At 42.6% G+C, this 25,928-nt stretch overlaps 1 protein-coding gene across 1 annotated transcript in view; it reads right to left on the reverse strand.

Moving 5' to 3' along the window:
- The window catches only part of LOC114643414 (uncharacterized), a 1,023,859-nt gene that overhangs the window by 47,174 nt on the left and 950,757 nt on the right, over positions 1-25,928 (reverse strand). The window contains exons 10-12 of the mRNA XM_051927698.1: positions 22,788-23,021; positions 21,562-21,721; positions 18,857-18,922 (exon numbers count right to left, since the gene is read on the reverse strand). Coding sequence (XP_051783658.1) covers positions 18,857-18,922; positions 21,562-21,721; positions 22,788-23,021 — 460 coding nt within the window. The remainder of the gene's footprint in view (positions 1-18,856; positions 18,923-21,561; positions 21,722-22,787; positions 23,022-25,928) is intronic.

A 25,928-nucleotide genomic window follows, 5' to 3' on the forward strand; every position in this document is an offset into this window, starting at 1 on the left:
AATTTTTTTCATGTTGGGGGGCTGTGGTTGTGGAGGTTCATATTCCAGAGTTTAGTATGTGCTGATTTATTTTTTTTTTTATAGTGAGGCGAAAGAGAGGAGAAGTTGCCGAAAGTCTGGATGACTTCAACGTCATGGTAATTCCCAACGACTTTCCAGAAAGTGAGGACTCCTATTTCGATTCCGGATCAGGGACTCCTTACCAGCACGACAACCTCCAAAATGGCAGCAATCGGGACACCACAGCCGATAACCAGTTTAAGGATAACACCAAGAATTTTTATGAGTGTGCGCACTGTGGAAAGAAGTTCTTGCAAAAGCATTACCTCAGCATACATGACAGAAGTCACACCGGGGAGAAGCCGTACCACTGCAATGATTGTGGAAAGTCATTTGCGTGTAAAGCGTATCTCCAGACGCACCAGAAGATTCATGCCGGAGTGAAGCCGTACTGCTGCAGTGAGTGCGGCAAAACATTCACACACAAGAGTTACCTTCGTCAGCATCAGCGCATTCATACCGGCGAGAAGCCATACTGCTGCACCGGTTGTGGAAAAGCGTTTGTGTGTAAGGCGTACCTCCAGACTCACCAGAAGACTCATTCCGGAGAGAAGCCGCACTGCTGCACGGAATGCGGGAAGCGTTTTATTCACAAGCGCCACTTCCTGCAGCACCTGAAGACGCACAGCGAAGACAAGCCATTTAGCTGCAGTGAGTGCGGGAAGAGTTTCACAGACAAAAGAGCCCTTCAGCACCACCAGAGGTGTCACACCACCGAAAAGGCCTTCTTCTGCAAGGAGTGTGGAAAGATGTTTGACTACAAGAACAGCCTGAAATTCCACGAGCGAATTCACACCGGGGAGCGGCCGCACTGTTGTACGGAGTGTGGGAAGAGCTTCATTCGTAAAATCGACCTTCAGCGACATCATCTGTCGCACACCGGCGAGAGACCCTATGGCTGCATTGAATGCGGAAAGAGGTTCACAAAGAAAAGAACCCTTCAGCACCATCAGCGACTTCAACAAGATATTCAGCTGCAAGGAGTGCGGGAAGACCTTTGCCTACAAGTACAGGCTGAAGGGCCACCAGCAGATTCACAACGGCGACAAACCCCATTCTTGTAGTGATTGTGGAAAGAGGTTCATAAGTAATAACGACCTCCTGCAGCATCAGAGAATCCACACTGGAGAGAAGCCACACAGTTGCCCCGTGTATGGGAAATGCTTCCAAGTGGTTGGCGGACTGCAAGAGCATTTGGTGATTCACACCGGGGAGTATCCGCATTTCTGTAACCAGTGTGGGAAAAGGTTCAGACTGAAGGGGAAACTTCAGCAACAGCAGAGGATTCACAGAGGGGAGCTGCCATTTTGTTGCCAAGATTGCCGGTAGACCTTCATCTACAGCCGGTACCTTCATCACTACATGAAAATTCACACCTGGGAGAAGCCGTACTCCTGCGTTCACTGCGGGAAGAAATTTACACACAAGTGTAATCTTCGGCGACATCAAGTCATCCACATGGGAGAGAAGTGGTTCTTCTGCATGGACTATAGGCAAGGATTCACATATAAAAGTACCCTGCAAGTCCACTAGATGATCCACACTGGTGAGAAGCCCTACTCTTGTCCCGAATGTGGGAAGAGATTCCGTGTATCAAACACTCTGCTGAAGCACAGGAGAATCCATGCCAAGAACATGACCTCAAACGAGGCAGAGAAGCTCGAACATCTTGTAGGAGAGTGACCGCTCGGTCTGTGTTATTGGCGTGACTCTTTGGGGGTTACATGGACAAATCTGCAAGCTGTACAAGTGCACACCCGCATGATCCGAGGCATCTTCTCTTTTCTCGTTTAAAGGGATTTCTTGGGTGGAGACCTCCCTCGGTAATCACTGAAGACCAGGGGCCTCATGTATAATGTCATGTATAGAACTCACACTATAACATGGCATAAGCACAAAAGCGGGAATGTGCGTACGCACAGAAAAATGCACATGCAGGTATCTGTGCGTACGCAAACTTCCACTATCTTCCGCTACATAAATCCTGATCAGCGTGAAGAGTAACGCACGTGCACGCGCCTGTTGTCCCGCCCCAACTCCTCCCAGATTTACGCCTCTTTGAATATGCAAATCAATATAAATAGCCCTTAAGCTCAGCCTTCTGTGAAAAGACAATGGAAAAAGCATGGGGGGGAAATAGAAAAATTTCAGCGAATACCAAGTGGAGGCAAAGAAAAACGTACTATTTGTTGGTTTAAACATTGCTATAATCAACAAAAGGAAGATGATCGAGTGACAGAGAGTGTTGGAGAAACTTGAAGCTCAATTTCACAAAGTTGCACACTTCCCGAAATAAAAAAGAAGTTGTCACATATCAAAGTTGCCATTGTGGCACCCGGCTGGAGTTGTCGCCCGGCCGGGATGCCCAGGAGGACCGGAGGAGGGCTCATGCCACCTCCAGAACACGATGGGGCATTTGCCCTGGTTGCTTTGGGGGCCACGGATACAGAGCTTGGAAGCTCTACCCTTTAGGGCCCCTTGGTCACTGCCAGGGGGCGCCCCGATGCCTTGGGAGCCCTGGACCTCAGCACTTCCGCCACACCCGGAAGTGCTGGGGGGAAGAGGATTGTAGACACCCGGAGATGTACCGCCAGAGCTTCCGCCACACAGGGGTCCTTCCGGGGTGAATAAAAGGGGCCGCCTCCCTCCAGTCATTGGCAAGAGTCGGGAGGACTAGGATGAAGCTTGGTGGAGAGGAGTGGAGGCGGACCTGAGAGACTGAAGGCATTGTGTTGTGTGGCCAAGGACTAAGGGGTGATTGGTGCTGTGGCACCGGGTTGTGCTCACGATAAGTGTAAATAATAGTGGACAATAAACGTGTGGTGGACCGTCTGTCTGTGTCCGGGTCATCTTCCACACCATGAAATGCAGAGCCATAGCCCACCGTCTGAGTTTCATATGAAAGCTTATTAGGGTACTGAGAAAGAAACAATAGGCAGAGAGTGGGAAAAAAGGATGAAATTTCCACTTTGATCGCGTAGTTTATTTTGTCATTAAAGTAAAACATCAGAAACTTCATCTTAAAATCATTTAATTTACTAGTTTCTCAAATCCCATCATAACTAAAGTAGCTCATTAAATGCTTTGTTTTGTATTTGATCTTCTATGTGCTCAATGTTTGTGAATCACTACATGCTTACCGGCTTTCTCTTCCTCCAACAGGACACAAAATCCATTACATTTGTAATATTGCAAATCTCTGAATAATTAAAATACTGCGACGTTTACTTGATATAATTTTCATGATAGGAGTTTAAGCATGTTATTAAATATGGGAATACGGTGGCGCAGTGATTGTGTGCGACCTTCGATGAAATAATTTATTGCAGCAGTTCTGTCTCTTTCAAATGTACTAATCCCCAATTCCTGTCCTTACTTTTCATTCTCCAAATACCCAATCGCCACTCAATCAGCTCTGTAATAGACGTGAAGCCGTCTGTAAGTTTAGAACGACGATTCTTCAAAACTTTTAAGGAACGTTGAACTTCACGCCAGTCCCAGTAAAGTATGCAGTGCGAGGCAGGAACAATCCGTGGACTGAGCGCCAGATCCTTGCTACCGTAGTGACACTGTGTCTTTTAATTATTAACAATATAGATTATTTAAATGAAGTTAAAGTTTTATCTGTATAATATAATAAACATATTTTGCTGCATTTCATCTTAAAAATGATATCGTCATCATATGTAAATACGCGCTTTATAAAATGGCTCAGGTTGTGAAATATTATAACTGTCTTCAAGTATACAGTGAGGTGATTGTACTTATAAGTCCAAACAGTTCTACTGATTGAGTGCGTTCAGAGCTCTTGAGATGAACTCTTTCTGAACCACGAGGTCCGTACACGAAAGGTTTTGAAGTGTTTGCCGTGTGAGAAGCAGTTCAAATAGGAAGCATGGCTGAGACAGCGTGTGCTTGATGCTGTATACTGATAATTCTTTTTATGATCAGCTGCTCCAAGTAGTGCAGTGAGAGTAATATGGAAAAAGATGATCTGCTGTGGCAACCCTTAGCGGGAGCAGCTGAAAGAAAAAGATGATGCAGTGAGCGTAAAAATGCTAAAGCAGTTATGGTATTTGGAATAGTTTGACCATTCTGTGGACCATTATATTGTTACTGGTTAATTACAATCAGATGAATTAAACTAATAAACAATATGCCGTTAATTTCAGTGTATTTATAAAGCCGCGTCATGGATGTGGCTCTGAAAAAGAAAGGGTAACCACACAGGAACAGTAGCACTGCTTTGACGCTGGGTGTCACCAGTCTGCAAAACTGAGCAGAGAAATTGCGTATGGGCTACCGTGGGAATGTGAGTGGCTTTAGGCCAAGTTTAAGTTTTATACATCGCGATTTGAGTGTGGAAACGTTCGTACGCAACATTTCTGTGCATACGCACCGTTTATACATGAGGCCCCAGGACATTTGTGACTACAGAGCTGTCACAGATCACTTCAAGTTCATGGGTGAACCCTGTGAACACTCCGACTACAAAAATGAAGAGGAAGTTTGTAATATATTTGGAGCGAACTTCCTGCTTTAACCATCCTGCTTCTCTTAATTCTGTGCTTTGCCATTTCCTGTGCATGGAAAATCAAGACTGTGGTTTCAAGGAGGGTACGGGGATGGAAGTTTTGAACTCTTAACATGAGCGTTCCGAGTCATCACAAGTGTGTTGTTTCATAAATGTGAAGAATCTAAACGATGACGGCGGTGTCCGGGATTGTTTTTGGAAAGGCGGAAACAAAACGGCTCATGACAAACAACCGTAGAACAGAATAAAAAGTCATGGAGTTCAAGCGGAAACCTTGAGAACTTTTAAAATGGCGTCTGGAGAAGATATTAGATAGCGTCACACTATACAACTTCAAGTCGGAGAGAACATCACACTTAACTGGACTTGCTGGATCTGATGATGTTGAGTTTTATGACTTGAAATTATACATGATAACCATTAGAATGGTGTCACACTACACACATCTGAGTCGGAGAACATGTCACACTACACAACTGGATTTACAGGACCTCATTGCTTTGAATTACAGGACTTGGAATCACAGGGAATGACCGTTAGCCTGGCGTCACACTACACAACTTCAAGTTGGAGTGCACTTCAAATTTTAAAACTTTTAGTTGCTGTGCTTCTTTCCTGCATTACATGAATAGGACTGGTGCGGTATAATGGATGACATGACTCCTTCACAACATTTATCTAAGGATTGCCATCTTACTGCATGTTGACATATCAATTAATGTGCTGCCTTTGGCCAACATCACGCTATAAGACTTCAAGTTGGGGAAAATGTCTGACGACAACTGGACTTGCTATGTTTGGTCTCTGTGAGGAGGTCAGATTGCACGCCTAGGATTCACATAGGATTACGGTTTCCACGATTCCATCGCAAATTCTGAGCAGCTTTAAATTTCTGAATTATCACAAGTTCACTGAATTTTGACAGCTACTTAATGTCCTGTGTTAATTCAAATGTCATTCTACCCGATTTTGATGACTTTAATTGGTGAGCGTCTAACGAGTAATGAATTCTATGACTCCAACGTGACTTTTCTTCCCAGATGCTAATTTTCTAACCTTTTCAGACTCATTGTATTTTGACACCAATTACTATGTTGTCTGATTCTGGCATTACACTGCCGACGTCAAGTCAAAGAGCATGTCACACTTAACAGCTACACCTACTGGGTCTCATTTCCTTAAAGGCATCTGATCTTACGATTAGGAGTCACCATAAATAACCGTTAGGCCAGCATCACACTATATGACTTTGAGTTGGACAGCATGTCACACTTAACAACTACAGTTGGTGGATCTCTTTGCCTTGAAGATCTCAGATTACATATCTCAGAATATCAGGGTCTTACTGATGACATGACTCTCATGTGACTTTTCTGCACACCTTCTAATTTCCAACATATTGTGAGTTTACTGCATTTTGACAGCCACTTCAAATGCTGCCGTAAGCCAGTGTCACACTATGAGACTTTATCTCAATGTGGGTCTTCAGTTGCAACACTTTGTTGTTTTGAGAATGTCACATCTGACAAGTAACAATGTCAGGAGATCATGAGTCACAAGACACCCTTGTGATACTTCTGCTCACCTTCCAGTTTTCTTAGTATCTCCGTCTTGTTGACAGCCAGTTATCATACTGGAACGAGCTGGTGTCACAGTATGCAGACTCCAAGCTGGACAGTGTGTGACTCTCAATGACTGGTGTCACAGTATGCAGACTCCAAGTTGGACAGTGTGTGACTCTCAATGACTGCGGTAGCTGCGTCTCATTGCCTACCACGGAATTACGATTTGCAGGGAGTGAAGGTTTACACGACTCGCTCACAACTTCTCAGCACAGTTTCAGATTCCCTTTTGCACCGTATCCTGTGGAATCAAAAAGTAAAGTCAACTTCCCTTTTAAAATCGGTACCCATGAGCAGTCCTATCACTTCTCCATGTCGTGTTCCTGTCGGTTGTATCACTTCCACTAAATTCTTCATTCCTTTGTAGAAGAAGAATCTTTCTGGCTGGCCCCAAATCCAGGTCAACACCGTATCCTTAACCTTATAAGACCCCAATCCCTGACGCGGTCAAGTCAAATCCACACTGAGACGCTGCTCTCCATCTGACGGAGTTGAACTTCTTTTTGACATCAATGGTGACTCCTCCACCCTGTTGGTTTTGCCAGCCTTTCCTGACTAATGTGTACGCGTCACGGTGGTACACCTGCCCGACTCTGCTCTGAATAATTTCTAAATTTATATTTATTTTTTGGGCTGATTTCTTTATCCTAATTTGTGATACAATTTGTTCCATTTCATTTCTCACAGAGAAGCCCTCACCTGTAAATTTATGTCCTGGTGAGTCCCATGGGGATGTCGCACTACAAACTTCATTTGTTGTAAGAACACACAAGGACTAGGGGGGCACCTGAGGTGGGTAAATCTCAACAAGATACAAGCCAATTACGTTAGAGATGCCATCGGAGGATCACACCTGAAAAATGACAACCCTTCTTTTCCCACATCGTGATTTACTTCACCCTTTACATCCAACGCCAGTCTGATCTCTAATATCGATGCAGTTATATTGGGACAAATCTTCATTTATGTAAATCTACGGACGCATTTTGTGATCTCCTCAAGAATCGTTTGCCACCCTTGGATCTTTTTTCCACCCCTCACTACACAAAGACTTTTTTATAATCAATATTCTTCTACAGGACTGGAGCGATTCTGTAAATAGCGTCGTATTACTGCCGTTCTTGTTTATCGGGTGTGACATTACGGCAGGATTTATACATTAAAGTGCTGTGTTTGTTTTGTGTACCATAATAGCGGTTTGTTATCTTTACTTATCAATACAATACCCTTTACCGATTTACTTCCTTGGCTTACAGTCTGATTTATTTTTCGTCGTTGTTTGTTAATCGATCTTTTTTGTTCCAGTCATCGACGGGTTCGCCGAATGAGTCTGAAGTGTGTTCAGGCTGATGGAGTCACAGAAGAGGTTTACCGGAGAGTGTTGTGAATTTGACAGATTTGCATAACAAAAGGTAAAGAAAAACAAGACTGAGAAATGAAGAGCTGAAGGGTCAAGACCAAGAAGTCGAGATATGTGAGGCTGAATCCTGACTATTTAATATCCTTCTCTTATCTCACTAGTAACTCATTTGTTAATTTCCACTCCATGTTGTACCCACTTTACATTTCTGACATCGTCCTTCAGCTATGACTGGCATTAAGGCTCTGGGTGAGGAATGCAGGAGTAGAAAAGAGCCAGCTGATGATGATGATGATGATGATGATGATGATGATGGAAGGGGCACAAATATCTGTGAAGGAGATGATGATGAACCATCTACTGATGGAGGTGAAGGTTGTGGATGTCGATGAATGAGAGAATGAAGGTCTGGCTGGTGACGGAGGTTGATGTGTGCATAACCAGGAAGGAGGCCATAATGGCCGACTGCTGTGAGGAGGTAAAGTAGGTGATGGAGGTGGAGGTGTCAACTTCGGGGACAGGGTTTATGTGGGGGTCTGTTAATGAGGGGGCTGTCAGCATGGGTGCTGTTGGATGATGTGGCGTAGACCTGGCCTGGCTTGACTGAGGACTGGTGGATTTACAAGGCATTGAGACCCCTTCACTTTATTGAGTTGGAGATTTCATTTGTTTCATTTCAATCAACACTCAACAACCCATAATACCAAAGTGGAAACGTGTCCTCAGAAAGGTTTGAACATTTATTAAATAAAATCAAACACATTCCTAGAATTATTCAGACCCTTAATTGTGGTACTCATGTAGTGCTCATGTCCCTCCTGTTTGCTTAGAGTCTCCTTGAGATGATTCCATACCTCGATTGAATTCCACCTGTGCAAAGCTGAATTCACTGGACATCTTACCAGAATGTGATCTTGGTGGAAATCTACAGAGAGTTCTTTGGACCTCATGCATTGTGATTTGTAGAACCTTCTAGACATAGAAACACGACTGACTTTCTAAACGACGGCCACTCAATTCAGTGGTGAACTCCACTCAAGTTCTGGACACGTCTCAAGCTGACAGGATGGACCAGAGTGCAGATCAGAGAGACACAAGAAAGGGCTTAATATGATTAGGAGGGAGAGATTTTAGCTTGTGATTTTTTGTTAATTTATTAACCTTTCTGTTAACACGTCTTCACTTTATCATGGTGAGTTATTAAATGTTGATTCAATGGGCAAAAATCGGAAATTCATTCATGAAAAATTAAATCCACAACAAAGTGTGTAGAAAGAGTCTAAAGACTTTGTCACTCCACTGTATTTTGAGATATGACACGTAATTGTGAGGCGGTATGGTGGCACAGCACAGCGCTGCTGCATTCCAACAGTCCTCACCTCAACCCTGATTATTACAGACCTTCACATTGTGACAATCGCTCCTCGTTGGTGGGTTAAAAATCAGCCGCTGGTTACGTCCACAAACTCTTGTTCTTCTTCTGCACTGTTTGTCAGGTTAGCTCAGTTCATATTTACTATTTATTATATAGTGCCTTTTGTCACCACAGACATTTGTAGCATTTTACATTCCAACAGATGGTGCATCATTATACTACTAATAATATTTGTGGTGCCCCTTTTGTCTCCAACCTGCTATATCTGAACACAGGGTCACGGGGGTCTGCTGGAGCCAATCCCAGCCAACACAGGGAACAAGGCAGGATATGTAACGTCTTTCTTTACTAAGTTTATGAATGACACCAGGGCTGGATTAAGAGCTTTGGGGGCCCGTAGCACATTTCAAATTTGGGGGCCCTTTTGGTCTGCATCATCTGAAGTTTAGATTCTGAACAGATCAAACCGGACTAAATAATTATTTTACTCTCGATTATAATAAGAATCTTATAATATTTATGTGAATTTTATGTGTTGGGCCCCTAAAGTTTTGTTGTGTAAGAAATTTACAGTTTAAAAACGTAAAGATAATATTTTTAAAGACCAGTTTTTCAATGCCTCACTTTTTCATTAAATATTGGGTCCACCATTTGGGGTCCCCCGAAATTGCGGGGCCCGTAGCATATGCTACATGTGCCTATTGGTTAATCCGGCACTGAATGACACTCATGATGTCAGACTACTCGAGACGACATGCGGCCTTTTCCTACTTTTCCCATTACTGGTTTTTAATACTCTTGCAGAACTCTGCCTAGCCACAAGATGGCAGCAGCGCACCACTGCCATTTAATCGCAGGCGAGGCGGACACAAGAGAGCCGCTCGAGGGGTGTCAGGTTCAGCCGGCCGACTGGCCACGAGGAGCACCGCCACAAGTAGACACTTCATTGCTCAGCTGTCAGACTGTCAGACCTGCACAGCAGGAGGCGGCGGTGAGCACAACGACATGAACTCGTGAGGGTCTGTGCAGATTCTCTGATCTTCGTCTCACTTTTCTTGTGTCACAGGCCCAAGTACCCCTCACTGTGGGACGCGGTCGAGGTCGTGTCTGCACGCACACTTACATAAATGACGAGTGTTGCTGAGAGATATAAACACGTGTGTATAAATATATGTGTGAATATCTAGAGTGTTGATCCTCGCGGCCCATATCGATATTGACAGACCTGAGTGGTTAAGGGCAGGGCTAAGGGCGGGATAAATGTCAATCAAAGTCAGCGTCAGCGAATCATCTTCTTGCTGTCACCGCCCGCCTACTCTGCTCCAGTCTGCGGCATTAGCCTTTTAAATAATCCGCAGGTAAGTTAGGCGCCGGAACGGCGCTCCGCCTTCACCCCCCACCGCCCCGCAGTGCGCGCTCCCGCTGATCTCAAAGCGCAGCACCGGACTAAAGCAGTCGGGCATTCCGTGAAGCGCGCGTGTCACACTGAGACTTAGCGGAGTGAGCCTCACGTGAATAGCCGTCTGCTTACAGTCGAGGCTCAGTCGGTGCTGCGATCTCAAAGTGTCCGCCATTAACACAAGACGGGCTGAGACAGTCCACGGTTATGTGCGCACACTCGGGAGATTTAAGGAGCGCCGGGAAACGATAAAGGAGAACATCAGTGATGGAGACACCGAGGAGAGAGCGACATCTACAGAGGGAGTGTCTGTGACTATTATGGGATGGCTTGGGAAGAGAAAGTTGGCTGAGCATGAAAGAGCAGTTGAGCTGGACGAGTGGTACAAATCTGTAAGAACTTGAGCTGCTGAATAATCGGCGATAACGCGTTAAAATGTCTGCGATAAAAATATTTTTGATTACATCTTGCCTGAAGAAAGGGCCTGAGTTGACTCGAAACTTTGCATTTTATAATTTTTTTGTTAGCCAATTAAAGGTGTCATTTTACTTGACTTCTCACTACTTAACACAATCCCCAAATCTGTTAATTGAATCCAGTTAATCTGACTGCGAGTCTCACGTTGCTAAAGAAGCAGAACCAAATTAAATGCAAGTCTGTTAATAGTAATAGCAGGTCACTGGCACTTGATCGTTATTATTATATTATTATGACTTATCATCTCATAATTATATGACTTGCTACCTCATTATTACGACTAAGTTTGACTAAAATGAAGATACATCCCCCTCTAGTGGGCGTAGTGGAGAATTGCAGGCCTTTCTATTTTTTTCAAACTCCAAGTTCCTCCCAGTTGGCGCCCAGTGGAGTCAACGCCACCTCCTTGGAGCTCCAGGGTGGAGGCTCCGGGCTGCAGAGATGCACACTTGGTGTCGATTGAAGCAAGTCTGAATATCATCTGCTGCCCTTCGAGAGGTGACTGAAGTAGCCGTCTCTTCTTATTGCTAATCCACATCTGAGCAGAACTACAGCAGCTTTGACTCCTCATATAATATCAGCAGTGCGTACAGAATGCAAGTAGCTGTCACTTGACTATTAGGGTGGGATAAAAGTGAAAGTGTTTAAGAAGTCCATCCATCCATCCATTTTCCAACCCGCTGAATCCGAACACAGGGTCGCGGGGGTCTGCTGGAGCCAATCCCAGCCAACACAGGGCACAAGGCAGGGAACCAATCCCGGGCAGGGTGCCAACCCACCGCAGGACACACACAAACACATCCACACACCAAGCACACACTAGGGCCAATTTAGAATCGCCAAAACACCTAACCTGCATATCTTTGGACTGTGGGAGGAAACCAGAGCGCCCGGAGGAATCCCACGCAGACATGGGGAGAACATGCAAACTCCACGCAGGGAGGACCCGGGAAGCGAACCCGGGTCTCCTAACTGCGAGGCAGCAACACTACCACTGCGCCACCGTGCCGCCGTGTTTAAGAAGTGTACCTAATAAAGTTTAATGTCAGGATTTATTAGCAGCTGATATTGAAAGTGTGGGGTCAGACTGGAGTCACAGGGACCACTCACCTCGTCACAGCAGACTTTCATGTGTCACACGGACACACACGGGGACAAACACACACAGCAGGACACAAACACTCAGACTGGCGAGCAACACTCATCTGCCTCAATAATTAGCTTTATTTCAGCAAATGGAAGAATGAAACATTCATATGGCATCACCATATTATTTGCTGCATTCTCCATTTTCTTTAAAATTATATATATATATTTTTATAACTTTTTGCTCTTTATTACAAAACTAGCTGTGCTGCATGTCTAAGATGGGTTGAATTCTAAGTAATCAACTTAGATCTCAGTGTTAATGTTTGCAGTGCACCATCTGTGGGAATGTATTTTGAATTGCATGTGATAATAAAATGAATTACAATTATCATTCCAACAGATGGTGTATCACAAACGTTTGTAGTAGTACAGAGCATTAATATAAATGTTTGTGATGTGCCATCTGTTGGAATGACAAATCCAATGCTTATTTCTCTGTTATATGCCATTCTATTGGCAGAGCTGAAGCACAACAAACTGTCACAGGTCAGGACCAGCAGTTGTGTGCCAGCAGGGAGGTTTCCAGGCTGGTATGGTGCCCACTAATCACACTCACACTAACACACATTCTGTCATTAAACTGCTGGCCGATATCAGTGGTGACGTCTCGTGCTGCGGCTCTGTAACTGGATGATGTTGATTAGCATGGGAGTCATAAAAGCAGAGCTAATGTTTGTGAGGCGCTATCTGTTGGAAAGACAGAGACAAAGTGACTGGACAGATACACAGACAGTCACACAGACACTTGTCCTTTTATTAAAGAGGATTAATCATAAAGAAGAAGTCCTAATATCATCAGAACATTCAAAATATGAGATATGATCAGAGGAATTTACAAATCAAAAATTTCCAAATGAACAGATTTGATAAATAACAGTCGTCCATATAATTTTTTTTTCTGTGTGTCTTTGACCTTTTTAAATTAATAACCAATTCAAATTTTATAAACTGTGAAGCATTAACAGGCCATTTATCTCTGTGAATGTAACACCTGATCATAATTAACTAAAGATTAATCTAAAATAAGTAATCTTTTACACATTAATTATTATTAAACCAAACTGTCCTTCAAGGTGATGTCAATATTCTGAATATTTTGTAGATCTCACCAAACACTTCACATCCTAACTTCTCATGTGTTTAATATGCAGAGAGGCCACAAGAGGGAGCAGTTTGGCTCCAGAAGAATCAGCTGATGTCACAGCCCTGAAAGTCACAGGAATGTCACTAAGGTGCAAGTCACATGTCCAGCGTCTGAGTTGACAGCACATGATGAGGGACACAGGAGCTGATGTGGAGTCGATTATCAGTGACTGGCGATGTGTCCAGTGTGCTCATAGACTTTTAAATTACATTTTGCCCTGAATGTGCCCACCTGCCCACACTGCTGACTGACATTTCCATTTCATTAATCCTGAGCTCTAAAAGCCCCCAAGGTCAGCAGGAGACAACCTCAACCAACACAAACATCAGACGACAGGACAACATGGCTGTCAGCCTGTAGAGTTTGAACGACTGTCAGTGTGCAGCTGTGACGAGGACCTGAGTGACCAGACAGACCAGTGGCTTTATGAGGTGACACAGCGGGGACTGAAGCAATGGCAGAGGTGACAGGAGAGAGAAGAGGGCAGCAGGGCTTAGGTCAGCAGTGAGGAGCTCATCGGGTGACAACCTGTCTGATGAGCGAGTGCTTAAAGAAACAGACGTCATTCACACATCGAGATACGGATTTGATCAACGAGGAATACAATCTGTGATCACAGGACGGCCATCAGTCTGGGCCTTCATTGGCTTCTTCACACACACTGATGTCAGGTGACACGCTGCTCCTTGAGGGGTCCTGAGGGAATTGTAAATTAATCCTCGGAATGTGTGTGTCAGTGGAAAGATAAAAGTGTCCCCAAGTGTCACATCTGATTGTCACTTTGAACACCGACAGTGATGGTGAAGTCAGTCAGCTGACTCGTCTCCTTGAGTTTGGGTGACAGTGAGAACAACAAGGAGGAGGTGCAGTTTAATGTCTAACGTGACACCAAGTGACTCAGTAAAAGACCAAACTCCATCATTACGGCCGACATGTGACTGAGCGGTGAGTCCTCGTCTTTAGACATTCACAGTGAATTCATTCAGAGGTGACAGACCACCGGAGTAACTAATAGAGGGGCAGACAATGTCTGTTCAGAGTCCAGCACTCCTGTCACTTCTGTCACTCTTTGCTCCTAAATAGTAACTGGAATGAGGCTCTGGATACTGAGACAGGCATGTGGTCCTGCTGGAGCAGCACTACTGAAAGGCACTATATAGGCTGACTTAACAGGTGACATTCAGTGACACTCAGAGGACACAGCAGTTGGGGTGTCAGTCTGAAGGACATGTGGCTGTGAATCAACAGTGACCCCTGCTGGTCAGACTGGTATTTGTAGGTCTGAGGTGTCACCGCCCCTCATTATGACACAAACACCTGATTGGCTACTAAGACCCAATAATAATGGAGACTCTGACAACCGCACTCGCCCCTCATTCTCATCCACAAATTCACTCACAGAGGTGCTGCCCCCCCACCTATAGTGTAAAATTAATTTTGACCCCAAACTGCAAACACAAAGACACCTGAGATTGTGGGGACACCAAGTGACCGGTGGAGGGTACTGGTCAGTGGTCACATGGTGTCAGATGGCTGATTGTTACACTGCAGTGAAGACCAACAGAAAACCCTGGATAGAGGGGCTCAGTGAAGGAGGTGTTGAACCTGTGCAGGAGGGTCATTGTGTGTGAGACACTATAAAATGACAGAGAGCCAGCAGGCCAGTCCAGATACACACCTATTCTGGGGCTGTAGGGGGCGATGATTACAATCTCCTGGTTATTGTGATACACAGAGTACTGGGAATGAGAACACCACAAACTCCAGGACTTGTCGTTGTATCCAAGACCGCACTCCACGCTGCCTCCATTCCTGCTCAGTCCTTTATATGCAACTCCAATCATCAAGTTGTCTCCACTGTACTCCACCTCCCAGTAACAGCGAGTCCCAGTCAGAGCCTCTCTGCACAGAACTTGAGGCCAGCAGTCAAATCTGTCAAGATGATCAGGATATTCAGTCTTTGTCCTCTCACATGTCACCTTCTTGTTCCCTTCAGACAGACGGAGGTATCTGTGTGCCGTGTTGATGTCCAGTGTGAGGGGACAGAAGTCTGAAAGGAGAGAAAAGAAAACGAGTGAGGAAATCTGGGAGTGTGTAACGGGACTGGGGGCGGAGCACAACACAGACAATTAACAAGAGCCAATCAGGAGCTGCGCTGACCAGACACTAATAGTAAAGAGCTCATCTGATTGGACAGAATCTGTGGGGATTCAAAATTAAATCATAAAAAGACAACAACAGACAAGAAGATATTGACAAGAGTTTAGACAAATAGATTGAAAACAAATATTGAGAATGTAATAAAAGAAGAACAGACATGTGTGGTACAGCGGAGAAGTGCAGCAGATAACCGGTGTGTCTTAAGAGACTGTATTAATGTCAGGAGAGAGAGAGAAACCTGCATGTCGCAATATTACATTTAGATTTGGAGAAAGCATTTGATAGAATTGCACAGAAATATATGTAGAAGATACTCCAAAAAATGGGAGTTCATGAAGGTTTTCTGCACTGGATAAAAGTAGTCGATAAAGATATACGAAGTCAGATAAAAGTAAATAACAAACTAACAGAGGAGATACAGGAGAAATGTGGAGTAAGACAAGGGTGTCCATTGTCAGCAGTGCTGTTTATTCTGTGTATAGAGCCCTTATTAAATAAAATTAGGAGGGACACAAATATAAGAGGAGTTGAAGTACCAGGAAGGGGGGGACAACAAATAAAAGTGTTTCCATATATGGATGACATAACAATAATAGTCAGAGATACATGGAGTATAAATAAAGTAACAGAACATACAGAAGTGTTTATGGAGGGGGTCAGGTTCAACGTTACACCTCAATCAGAGGGAATGCGTCCTTTGGGGGAAATGGAAAGAAAAACCATAAGGAAGAATAAGGTTATGAAATGTGGAGAAAGTATTAGGGATAAGATTTGGAGACGAGAGTACGGAGAGGATGGGGTGGAAAGAAATGGAAAAAAGATCAACAAACAAACAGAGTTTGGAGGATAAGGAACTTGTCAATGGAAGGGAAGATATTGGTGATGAAGGCAGTTATAATCCAAAACTATCATACTTAGCAAAGGGTTTTATACACCAAAGAAAATATTAAGAAGAATTATAAGAACGTGTTTTGTGTTTCTATGGGGGTCAAAATGTGAAAAATTGGCAAAGAGGAAGGTAAAGAAAAGGAGAGAAAATGGAGGGAAAGAGGATCTGAATATAGAAAGGGAGTTGGCTTTAAGACACACAGCAACTGTTGTTAATATGGCGTTAAATAAAACGGGGAAATTAGCGGACATGATCAGATATCTGCTAGGCACAGAATTGAGAAAAGCAAAATTATTAAAAATGACAAATAGCAGACCCATTGCCTTTAATATGCCAATAAATTATAAAACAATAGTAACATTTGTTAAAAGATATTCATGGGAGGAAGGAGATCCCAAAATTTGGGAAAAGAAAAAAGACCTAAAAAAATATAAAGGAAAAGACGAAACGGTACTAAAAATCCAAAAGCTCACTGAAGAGCAAGCAAGAAAAGTGTGGGAGCAAAATGAGACAAAGAATTAACAAATAAACAAAAAGACCTCAGGTGGGTGACATTACATGAAATCCTACCGACGCAGGCGGCCATGTACAAAAGGAGAGTCACGAAAAGTTCAATATGTCTGAGGGAGAACTGCTGAGAGGTGGAAACACCAGAGCATGTGTTTAGGAACTGCAAAAAGACACGAGATGTGTGGAATGAGGGGTTAAAGGAATGGAAAGGGAGGACAGGAAAAGAGGGGATGACAAAAGAAGGAGTGTTGTATGGTTAGTAGGGAAGGAGTTAAATGTAAAAATGACAAGAAGGGAATGGAAAATGATCAAAATAATAAAAGAAAATATGTGGTGGTGGAGGAATGAACTGGGGATTCATAACAGGAAAATAACAATACAGACATTGTACAGAAATGTGAAAAGGAAGGAGTGGAAGAAAGGAGGATTAAAGAAGGACAAGGAAACAAATGGCCTTAAAAAAGGTAAAGACCTCAAAAATAGAATTAAAGGTGGGGATAAAAAGGGGAAAAAAAATAAAAAGTGTCACGGTGGTGAAATGGTGACGGGTGACAGTGAATTAGCAATGTGACAGACTGAGTGTGTGTGCTCAAAGCTAAGACACTGAAAAGAAAAAGGAAATGAAGTGAAAGGGGACAAGAAAATAGTGTTAGTGGTAAGTAATGGAATTTAGAGAACGTAAAAAACAAAAATAACAACAGACAACAAAGAGAAAGGCAGGCAAGTCAGTCATCTGAAAGTCATCTGAGTCGTCAGAAATGATAAGAAACAACATAAGGTCACCACTGAGGTCAAAGGTCTAATGGACTGTCCACACTGACCGCTGGCTTTATTAAATGACATGTTTTATTGTCACAGTCCACCTCTTAAATTTAAAATCAATCCACTGTCACACTTCACAACCACATCAATTATTTGTGTAAAAGCTGCAATCAGAATTTACTATTTATAATCTATCTATCTATCTATCTATCTATCTATCTATCTATCTATCTATCTATCTATCTATCTATCTATCTATCTATCTATCTATCTATCTATCTATCTATCTATCTATCTATCTATCTATCTATCTATTATATAGTGCCTTTCCCATCTGTCATTGTCTCTCTTTCTTTCTTTCGTGTGTTTCCTGTCATCTCTTTTTATTTTTTCACTGTCATTCTTCTCCAAGGTGACTCCCATCATCTCAGATTCCATTGTTTCCTTTTCTTTTTGTTGTCCAATCAGAGCCCAGGCAGGTGAAGTGACTTGCTGAGGTCACACAGTGGTGTCAGTAGTGGGATTTGAACCCACAACCTCACGGTTTGAATTCCAAAGTCTTCACCACCACACCACACTGCATTTTCTCCACCATTTAAACTCTCCTTCTGTTCAATCGGAGGTCAGCTTTACTCTGGTGGTCTCATCAGGGAGGTGGGCTACAGTTCTATGGACCCCAAAACATCTTGAGAATATTAGCAGCTGTATTCACTGGAACATGAAGCTCTGTGGAGGTGGTCTTGTAGTCTTCACCTTGACCACCTTTGGCTGTGACCTTCTTCATCTCCTCCTCTTCTCTTCTCCTCGTTCAGTGTGAGGCACACAAGGACACAACACAGCAGAGTGAGGACTTGACTGAGTGACTGAAGACCCCGGTCACACACATTTGAAGAATCAGTCAGCTTGAGATGTCACGACACTCCAGTGGGGTCTTTGAACTTCTAAGGACCCCCAATAATTTTCTCTGCCATTTCATTTGTTTTAATGTTTAAAATTTGTGAAGTCGAGAATTCAAAGCAAAGTGTCTGCTCTGTGGAGTAAAGAATGGAGGATGACGAGGACTTTTGTCAGCTTTAACTTATTTCACATACAATTGTGTTTCATTTTTTAACTAATACTGTGTCTGTATATACAGTTGTGTGATAAAGTAAGTGCACCCCATGACGTGGATTTTATTTTTTACTTTTCCCTTTTTAAACATTTCTGGACACATCAAGACTCGGGTTCAACAGACGGCTTTGGTGATTCACTGTCTGAGTCTCTCTATCCCATAATGCACCAGTCACAGGACCCCCATCACTCTCAGCCCCTCAGTCACACAACACTCAGACTTTCATATCCTAAGCCTGTCCTGCTCTATTAAAACTTCAATGATTTTTATTGTGATGATCCATTCAGTCAAAGCACAAACTCACATTTTAAAAAGTCGTCTCTGCTCTGAGGTTCAGGAGGCTGGAGGGTGAAAACTGGAGCTTCATGAGCTGAAAATAAAAAGAAAAGAGAAGAAGAATGGAAACTGTGAAGATGGCATTGTGGGATCTTAGTTTAGTTCTTAAACACGTATTACAAATACAGAGGAGTTCAAATAAAACATTTATAAAATATACAAGGGCTGGTAAATTAGGCCAAATGTCGATTTGAATATTCATATTAATAATAAATATACAGGGAGTCAGAGAGTATTGAGACCCCTCACTTTCTGCACACTTTACCGTGTTGTTGATTTAATTTTAAATGGATTAATGTGTCTTTGTGCTCATCAGTCTACACTCAGTAACCATAATGACAAAGTGAGCGCAGGTCTTCAGAAAGGTCTGCATATTTATTACAAATCAAAGCTGAAACGTCTCCTTCCTAGAAGTATTCAGACACTTCATTCAGATCTTTGTGGAAGCCCATTAGGTGGTCTTCATGACTGTCACTACACCCTTTGCTCTCCTGTATTTGGCCAGTTGATCCCATTCTTCCTGGCAGATCCTCTCAAACTCCATTATATTTCAAGGTAAGCGTCTGTGAACTGCCATCTTCAGGTCTCTCCTGTTCTGTGGGGTCTCAGTCTGGTCACTCAAGGACACTCAGATTTGTCACAAAGCCACTCCAGAGTTGTCTTGGCTGTGGTCTTCAGGTCGTTGATCCATAGCCCAGTCTGAGGTCACAGGTTTTCTTTAAGGTCCTCTCTGTATTTGACTGAACTTCTCCTCCCCTCAATTCTGACTTGTCACTGACCTGTCCCCATAACCTGATGCTGTCATCACCATCTTCACTGTAGAGATGGCATTAGGCAGGTAGTGAGCAGTGACTGGTCCTCTCCAGACATCCTGCTTGGTCTTCTGTCTAAAGAGTTGAATGTTTGTCTCATCAGATCATTGAATCTTTCCCTTGATGCTCTCAGGATGTCATTTGTCTTTTACTCGAGAGTATCTTCTGCCTGGCCACATCTACCATAAACGCTTGATTTGTGGAGCACTGCTGAGATGGCCGTCCTACCTACAGTTTCTCTCATCTCAGCAGAGGACTTCTGAAGTTTTTTTGCAGTGACAAATTAGGTTTTTGGTCACCTCCCTGGCCAAGGCCCTTCCTTACCAGTTACTCAGACTGGCCATCTCTTGAAAGTGTCCTGTTGGTTCCAAACTTCTTTCATTTCCCAATGCTTCAGGCTGCTGTGCTGCTGGGACCACTCAGAGCTTTACAAATGACTTTATCTCTTTGCTCTTCTCTACTCCTCACCACAATTTGATCACAGAGGTCTACAGAGGGTATCTTGAACCCTATGTCTTGGTGTTTGTCCTGACATACAATGTCATAAATATCCTGTATTTTATACATATTGATAAGCAGGTACAGTTGGGGACATCTTCAGATCTCCATCTAGTTAAGAAATCCCACCCTGAGTCGAGAGGGTGCTGCTCCTGCTAATGTCATCACGTCAATGAGTTCACAGGCCACAAGACGAGTGACGTCACTTCCATAGCCTTCTAATTAAGCTCCTCCTCTTCTGTGACACCACTATAAAATGTCACCAGAAGTGGGTGTTCATTACAGATCTGTGACTGAGGAAGACGGAGCTCCGACTCACAAGTGACTTTAACTTGACAGCCTTTGATTGCAGCAGACGTCATCATTGTGCTCCGTCTTTGTGCTTTTTATTTCATCTTCATCATTAAATGGGGTATTTCAGGGTGGTACCCCAACTCTTTGTGCCCACTCTCTCTGCTTATTTTCACAATACACACATACAGTTTATGTCTAATGTGGTGGACGGCCAGGATGGACCCTGTGCGCTTGGCTACTTGATTGTAGTTTGTGTTTAAACAAATCGCTGTCTTTATGTGTAAACGTACGTAATTCATAATTTATAAAGTGTGTTTTACTCTGAGGCTGCACTCACTGAAATGTTCAGGTGGTCCTCAAGTACTCAGAGTTCTGACGCAGTCATCCAATTTTCTTATCTTCACTTCCAAATTAAATCAAATAAAATGCTTTTGGTGAGTAAAATCCTTTTAAATGTCAGTGGGAGACACGACTTCTGAGCAAACAACAGCAGGAATATAAAACACGAGAGCCCAGGGGGAGCACAGCTGAAAATGGATGAACGTGAACTTTTAACGTGGACTCCATCCAGCAGAATGTAATGGACAGAGAAGACAGCAGGAGCAGATTGAGATGTTCTGATATTATAAAGCACTGACGCTGAGCTCAATTTGATTCCATTAACGTCTTCTCTGTTCTCAAATAAACAATTAATTTGTGCACTGAGCCGGCTTAGCCATTTAAAACACATTTCTGTTCATTAATCTTAAGGTGAGCAAAGCAAAGGAAATAAAAAGAATCTCAAAATGAAGTGCATAAAGGACATTTTAAGAGAATACATGGAAAAAGTATAAGGAGTATAACATTTCAAGTTAAAATTCCAAAACATCTGATTAGGAACAACTGATTATTAAGAGAGTTTTATATCACTCAGCTAATGAATGTGAAAGGCACTATATAGTAAAAATAATAAACAGCAAAGGATGGCAGATAAATGTTAAAGAGCAGGCCTTCTTCAGTGTCCTCTTATTGTCACTCTGGTCCTCCTAATGGACTTCAATAACAAACACAATGTCACCAGACGCTGTACCTGATGGAGTCCTTGTCATGATGTCCCACTGGCTGATCTTCTCCAGACTCTTTGTCAGACCTGACAGCTCCTTTCTCAGGTCCTCAGATGAGAAATCAGCGGTGACAGTGAAGCTCAGCGAGTCTCCATCAGCAGGAAGGACACAGCGAGATGAGAAAGTCTGCATCAGGAGAGAAGAGGGGACAAGATTTCAGAAATGAGACATTTAAAAGTAAATAATACTTATAAGAGGGGGCTCTTCTGAATTAAGGATCAGTGTGGTGGGCAGTCAGTGTGGGTTTAGATGGTGAGAACACCTGTCATTGACTTGTTGTTTATTTATGAGAGAATATTTGGTGGAGTGTAGTGGAGCATCAGAGATTATCAACCTTAACTATCAATGAGCTTTTCATACAGGGCTCCATGATAAGAGAGTCACGATAAAGGGACTGAGGGGGCAGGTGGTTCCAGAATTGACTTGGCACACAAAACAAGGTGTTCGGCTTTTTATGGTTCTGAGAAAAAGTTAAATTAAATTAAATTAAATTATATTAAATGTAAAGACTAACACATGTAGGGAGAAAGCTGTTTAATATGGTTTTATAATTGAAGGTCTGCAGCTCAGAAGTGTGACTTGTAAGGAAATCCTTGGAGCATTTGTGTATTCATCATCATCATCATCAACCATACAAAAGAGAGAAAGCTACGGAAAGCTGAGTTATTTAGCAACCACCATGTGTGGAGTGTAAATAAAGAAGACAATCTCACTAACGTATGTGAAACACAGTCGACATCAGGACTATTGTGTGGAGTGTGAGAGAAATACACATGAGAAAGATGAGAAATGAGAGATGAGACTGGACTGTGGGGTCTGAGCTGTGAGGAAATGCTGAAGGATTTGAATCTCATCAGTTTAAGGATGGAGACATCAGGAGGTGGCCTGGCAGAAGGGTTGGCACCATCCTTATAAGATGTCATCTTTTACACTTAATAAAAAAATCACTTTTTCACCCAGCCAGCTGTAGATTCATCTCTCCGTCATGTACATAGAGTAAACAACTTTGAGATATTTGTAAAAAGAAAATTTGAAATGTTAAAGAAATATGAAAAGATGGTCTGTGTTGGGCTAAATGGCCTGTTCTTGTCATGTTGTTCAAACTCCTCAGTTCTTTAAAAATTCTCTCTAAATGTTCTCCTGTCCCACCCACCCCAGTCGGATCAGACTCCCTGTGAAGTGTCGCTCTCACCTGCAGGAAGTGGAGATGGTCCTTGCTCTCTGAAAGCTCCTTCAGCTCAGCTTCTCTCCTTTTCAACTCCTTAATCTCCTTCTCCAGTTGCTCCATGACTCCTTTAGCCTTCTCCATTTCTCTCTTTTCTTGTTCTCTGATCCTCTCAGTCAGCTTCCTGTGGGCTTCCTCAATGCACCGTATCAGAGCAGTGAAGCTCTTCTCATTTTCTTCCACCTCTCTTACCACAGACATCTAAATAAATAGGATAAAGATTTAGAATTGCATCACCTGATAAGAATAACCAATCATGAGGCACATTTGTTGTTATTTTGATGTTTGAAGGACAGTTTGAATTGGCTGGAGTGACTGGTGGTAATTTATTTGCAGAAGGAAGGTCAGTTGCAGACTGCCACCCAGACAATATGTTCCCTCCATTATGCTGAGTAACATCATCACTCTGCTGATGCTGCTATTAAGGAAACTGCAGAACTTTATGAGACACACAGTCAAAAAAGGCTTCCTTATGAAGGATCTTGAGAGCCAATGGCAGGAGTTGCTGTGGACACCTGTACTGTCTTGTAAGGACTCCATTTGACCTGATAGTTTATATAAAAGTCACCCTTTAAAAATGGCATCTCCTGCTCGGACTGAGGTTAGTTGTGGAGTAGGACGAAGAAGAAGAAGAAGAAGAAGAAGAAGAAGAAGAAGAAGAAGAAGAAGAAGAAGAAGAAGAAGAACAAGAACAAGAACAAGAACAAGAACAAGAACAAGAACAAGAACAAGAACAAGAATAATAAGAAGAAGAAGCTCAGAGTTGTGAGTCTTTATTTCCATGTTTGATGTATCTCTACTTCATTTAGGTACTTTGAAATATTACTAATGAATTTTCTATTGTAACTATGGTTCATACTTATATGATGACACCTGGTGTGGTGTTCTATGTGGGAAGTAAATGTGAGGTAAAAGGTGCCTGCTGTCCAGGATCACTAAGCCCAAAGCTGGAGGTGTTCTGCTGTTTTTACAACTTTGCACATCTGGACAGTGACTCACATAACTATGTGATAGAAGGCAAGGATGAGAAGCACTAAAAGGTCACCTACTAACCAGCCACTAGAATGAGGAAGACATGATAATATGAGATTTATTATTAGGGAATTTAGATGAAGGTTTACACCAAATACAGAAAGTCTCATATGGTGTTTTGCCTTTTGGTACAGATGTGGAAAACCTCCCTGGTTGGGTGGATAAGATCCTGGCCAGAACAGGGATTGATGGAGACAGTTGTCATTTTAACATGTGTGGAAAAGTTAGGATCAGAGTTAGGATCGGACCACCAGTACTGCAGAACAATTTAAAGACGTTGGTAAAAAGCTGAGGAGCAGTAGTGACAAAGTGATCAGAAGTTCAGCCTATGCCACACATAAGACTGAGCACATTAGATAGATAGATAGATAGATAGATAGATAGATAGATAGATAGATAGATAGATAGATAGATAGATAGATAGATAGATAGATAGATAGATAGATAGATAGATAGATAGATAGATAGATAGATAGATAGATAGATAGATAGATAGATAGATAGATAGATAGATAGATAGATAGATAATGGCCCTCATAGAATTTTTATATAATTAAAGATTTATTCTTCATAAAGTTGTATTCCAAATACTCAGACACTCATTTGATCCAAACATCCCAATCCAAAACTAACAAAGTTTCCAAACAGAATCCAAAGACATTTGTTGAAGAACAAACCACAGGCTGACAAAATCCAGAAAATCACAACAGCATAAGGCACAGCTAAAAGAACACAAGAACTCTTCAAACTCACAGAGCACATTCACAATTGAATCTGTGGGAGACCCTCTGAGTTTATAAGGTGGAAGGGAAGCTGGTGGTGGTGATTGGCAGATGGTCCACCTCTTGGTGAACCACACACAAACCAGATGGAACATAACATGGGCAGCATATAAACTAAATCAAAAACAAATAATAAAGCAGATACTCAACCAAATCAACATTAACATAAACAAACAAAAAAGACATGAAACAAGACTTTGAACAACATCTAGTGGAAGGAATGCTGGCTGAAAATGTCACAGTCATCATTGGTGTAGAGAGGGGATTTCATGTGTCAGTAATAAGCAGGAATTCTAGGAGGAAACAACAAAAGCAGACGAGCGTAGAAACATAAACCAAAGTGAAGGTCGGTCTGTGAGGTTGGCTCTCCTTCACTTCTACTTCTTCAGCTGTCACCTCTTTGTCTGGATTGGACTACACAGTGTTGAGTGGCAGATTGTGCCCCGCCTTCTTTCTTTGAACTAAAGACACACCCCACTGGTCTGGACCAGCTGTGTTTAGTACTTTAGTACACTGGATGGTTAGATTAATGTGAGTCTTTGTTAAATAAATTTGGTTGGATAAGTTTGGTCTGTCTGGGCACAGAAATGTGTGTGAAGACTTCTGTCTCTGCTGGATGAGAACTTTCACAAAAATGAATCCTGGCAGAACTGGGCATCGGAGAGTGTGCTACCATAGACAGTCTGCCAGATCACTACAGGGTGAGAGCTACACTAGTGATTACAATGGAAGCCAATTTGGAGTTTCTGGCAATAAACCAAACTGAAATGTGAGGATGTGGTGGACGATCTTCAATAACTGGGAGAAACCCACTGAGATACTGCATGAAGAGGTAAACTCCACATGGAAACGGAATGGAGGAAAATGGATCTGAGATTCAGCAGATGCCACCACTGGACAACCTTACTGTCCTTTGCGATAAAATATTAAAGCTGAAGTAAAACATTTGGAGGTGTACGTTATGTAAAGTCTGCACTCAGTAAAACAGTGGAGATCCTTAAGCTATGGACTATAATAAAACTAAAATATACAACAATGAACAAGAGAAGACCATTACGATTTACAGAATAAATCAAGAATATCCCATCACTCCAAATGAGGTATTTTGCAAGAAAAGACAGGCTCTCCAATCAGAATGTAACCTCTTGATAACAAAAGAACCTGAACAACTCATCTTTAAATTGCAACATCATTATGGTGAACATGGAGAGAAGGCTAATAAGGTCTTAGCTCAGCAATCAACAATTTAGAAGTTTACAACTCAATAACAGAAATATTACCAGTGCAACTGGAG

The sequence above is a fragment of the Erpetoichthys calabaricus genome, chromosome 5, assembly GCF_900747795.2.
Source record: "Erpetoichthys calabaricus chromosome 5, fErpCal1.3, whole genome shotgun sequence".
NCBI classification, from domain to species: domain Eukaryota; kingdom Metazoa; phylum Chordata; class Cladistia; order Polypteriformes; family Polypteridae; genus Erpetoichthys; species Erpetoichthys calabaricus.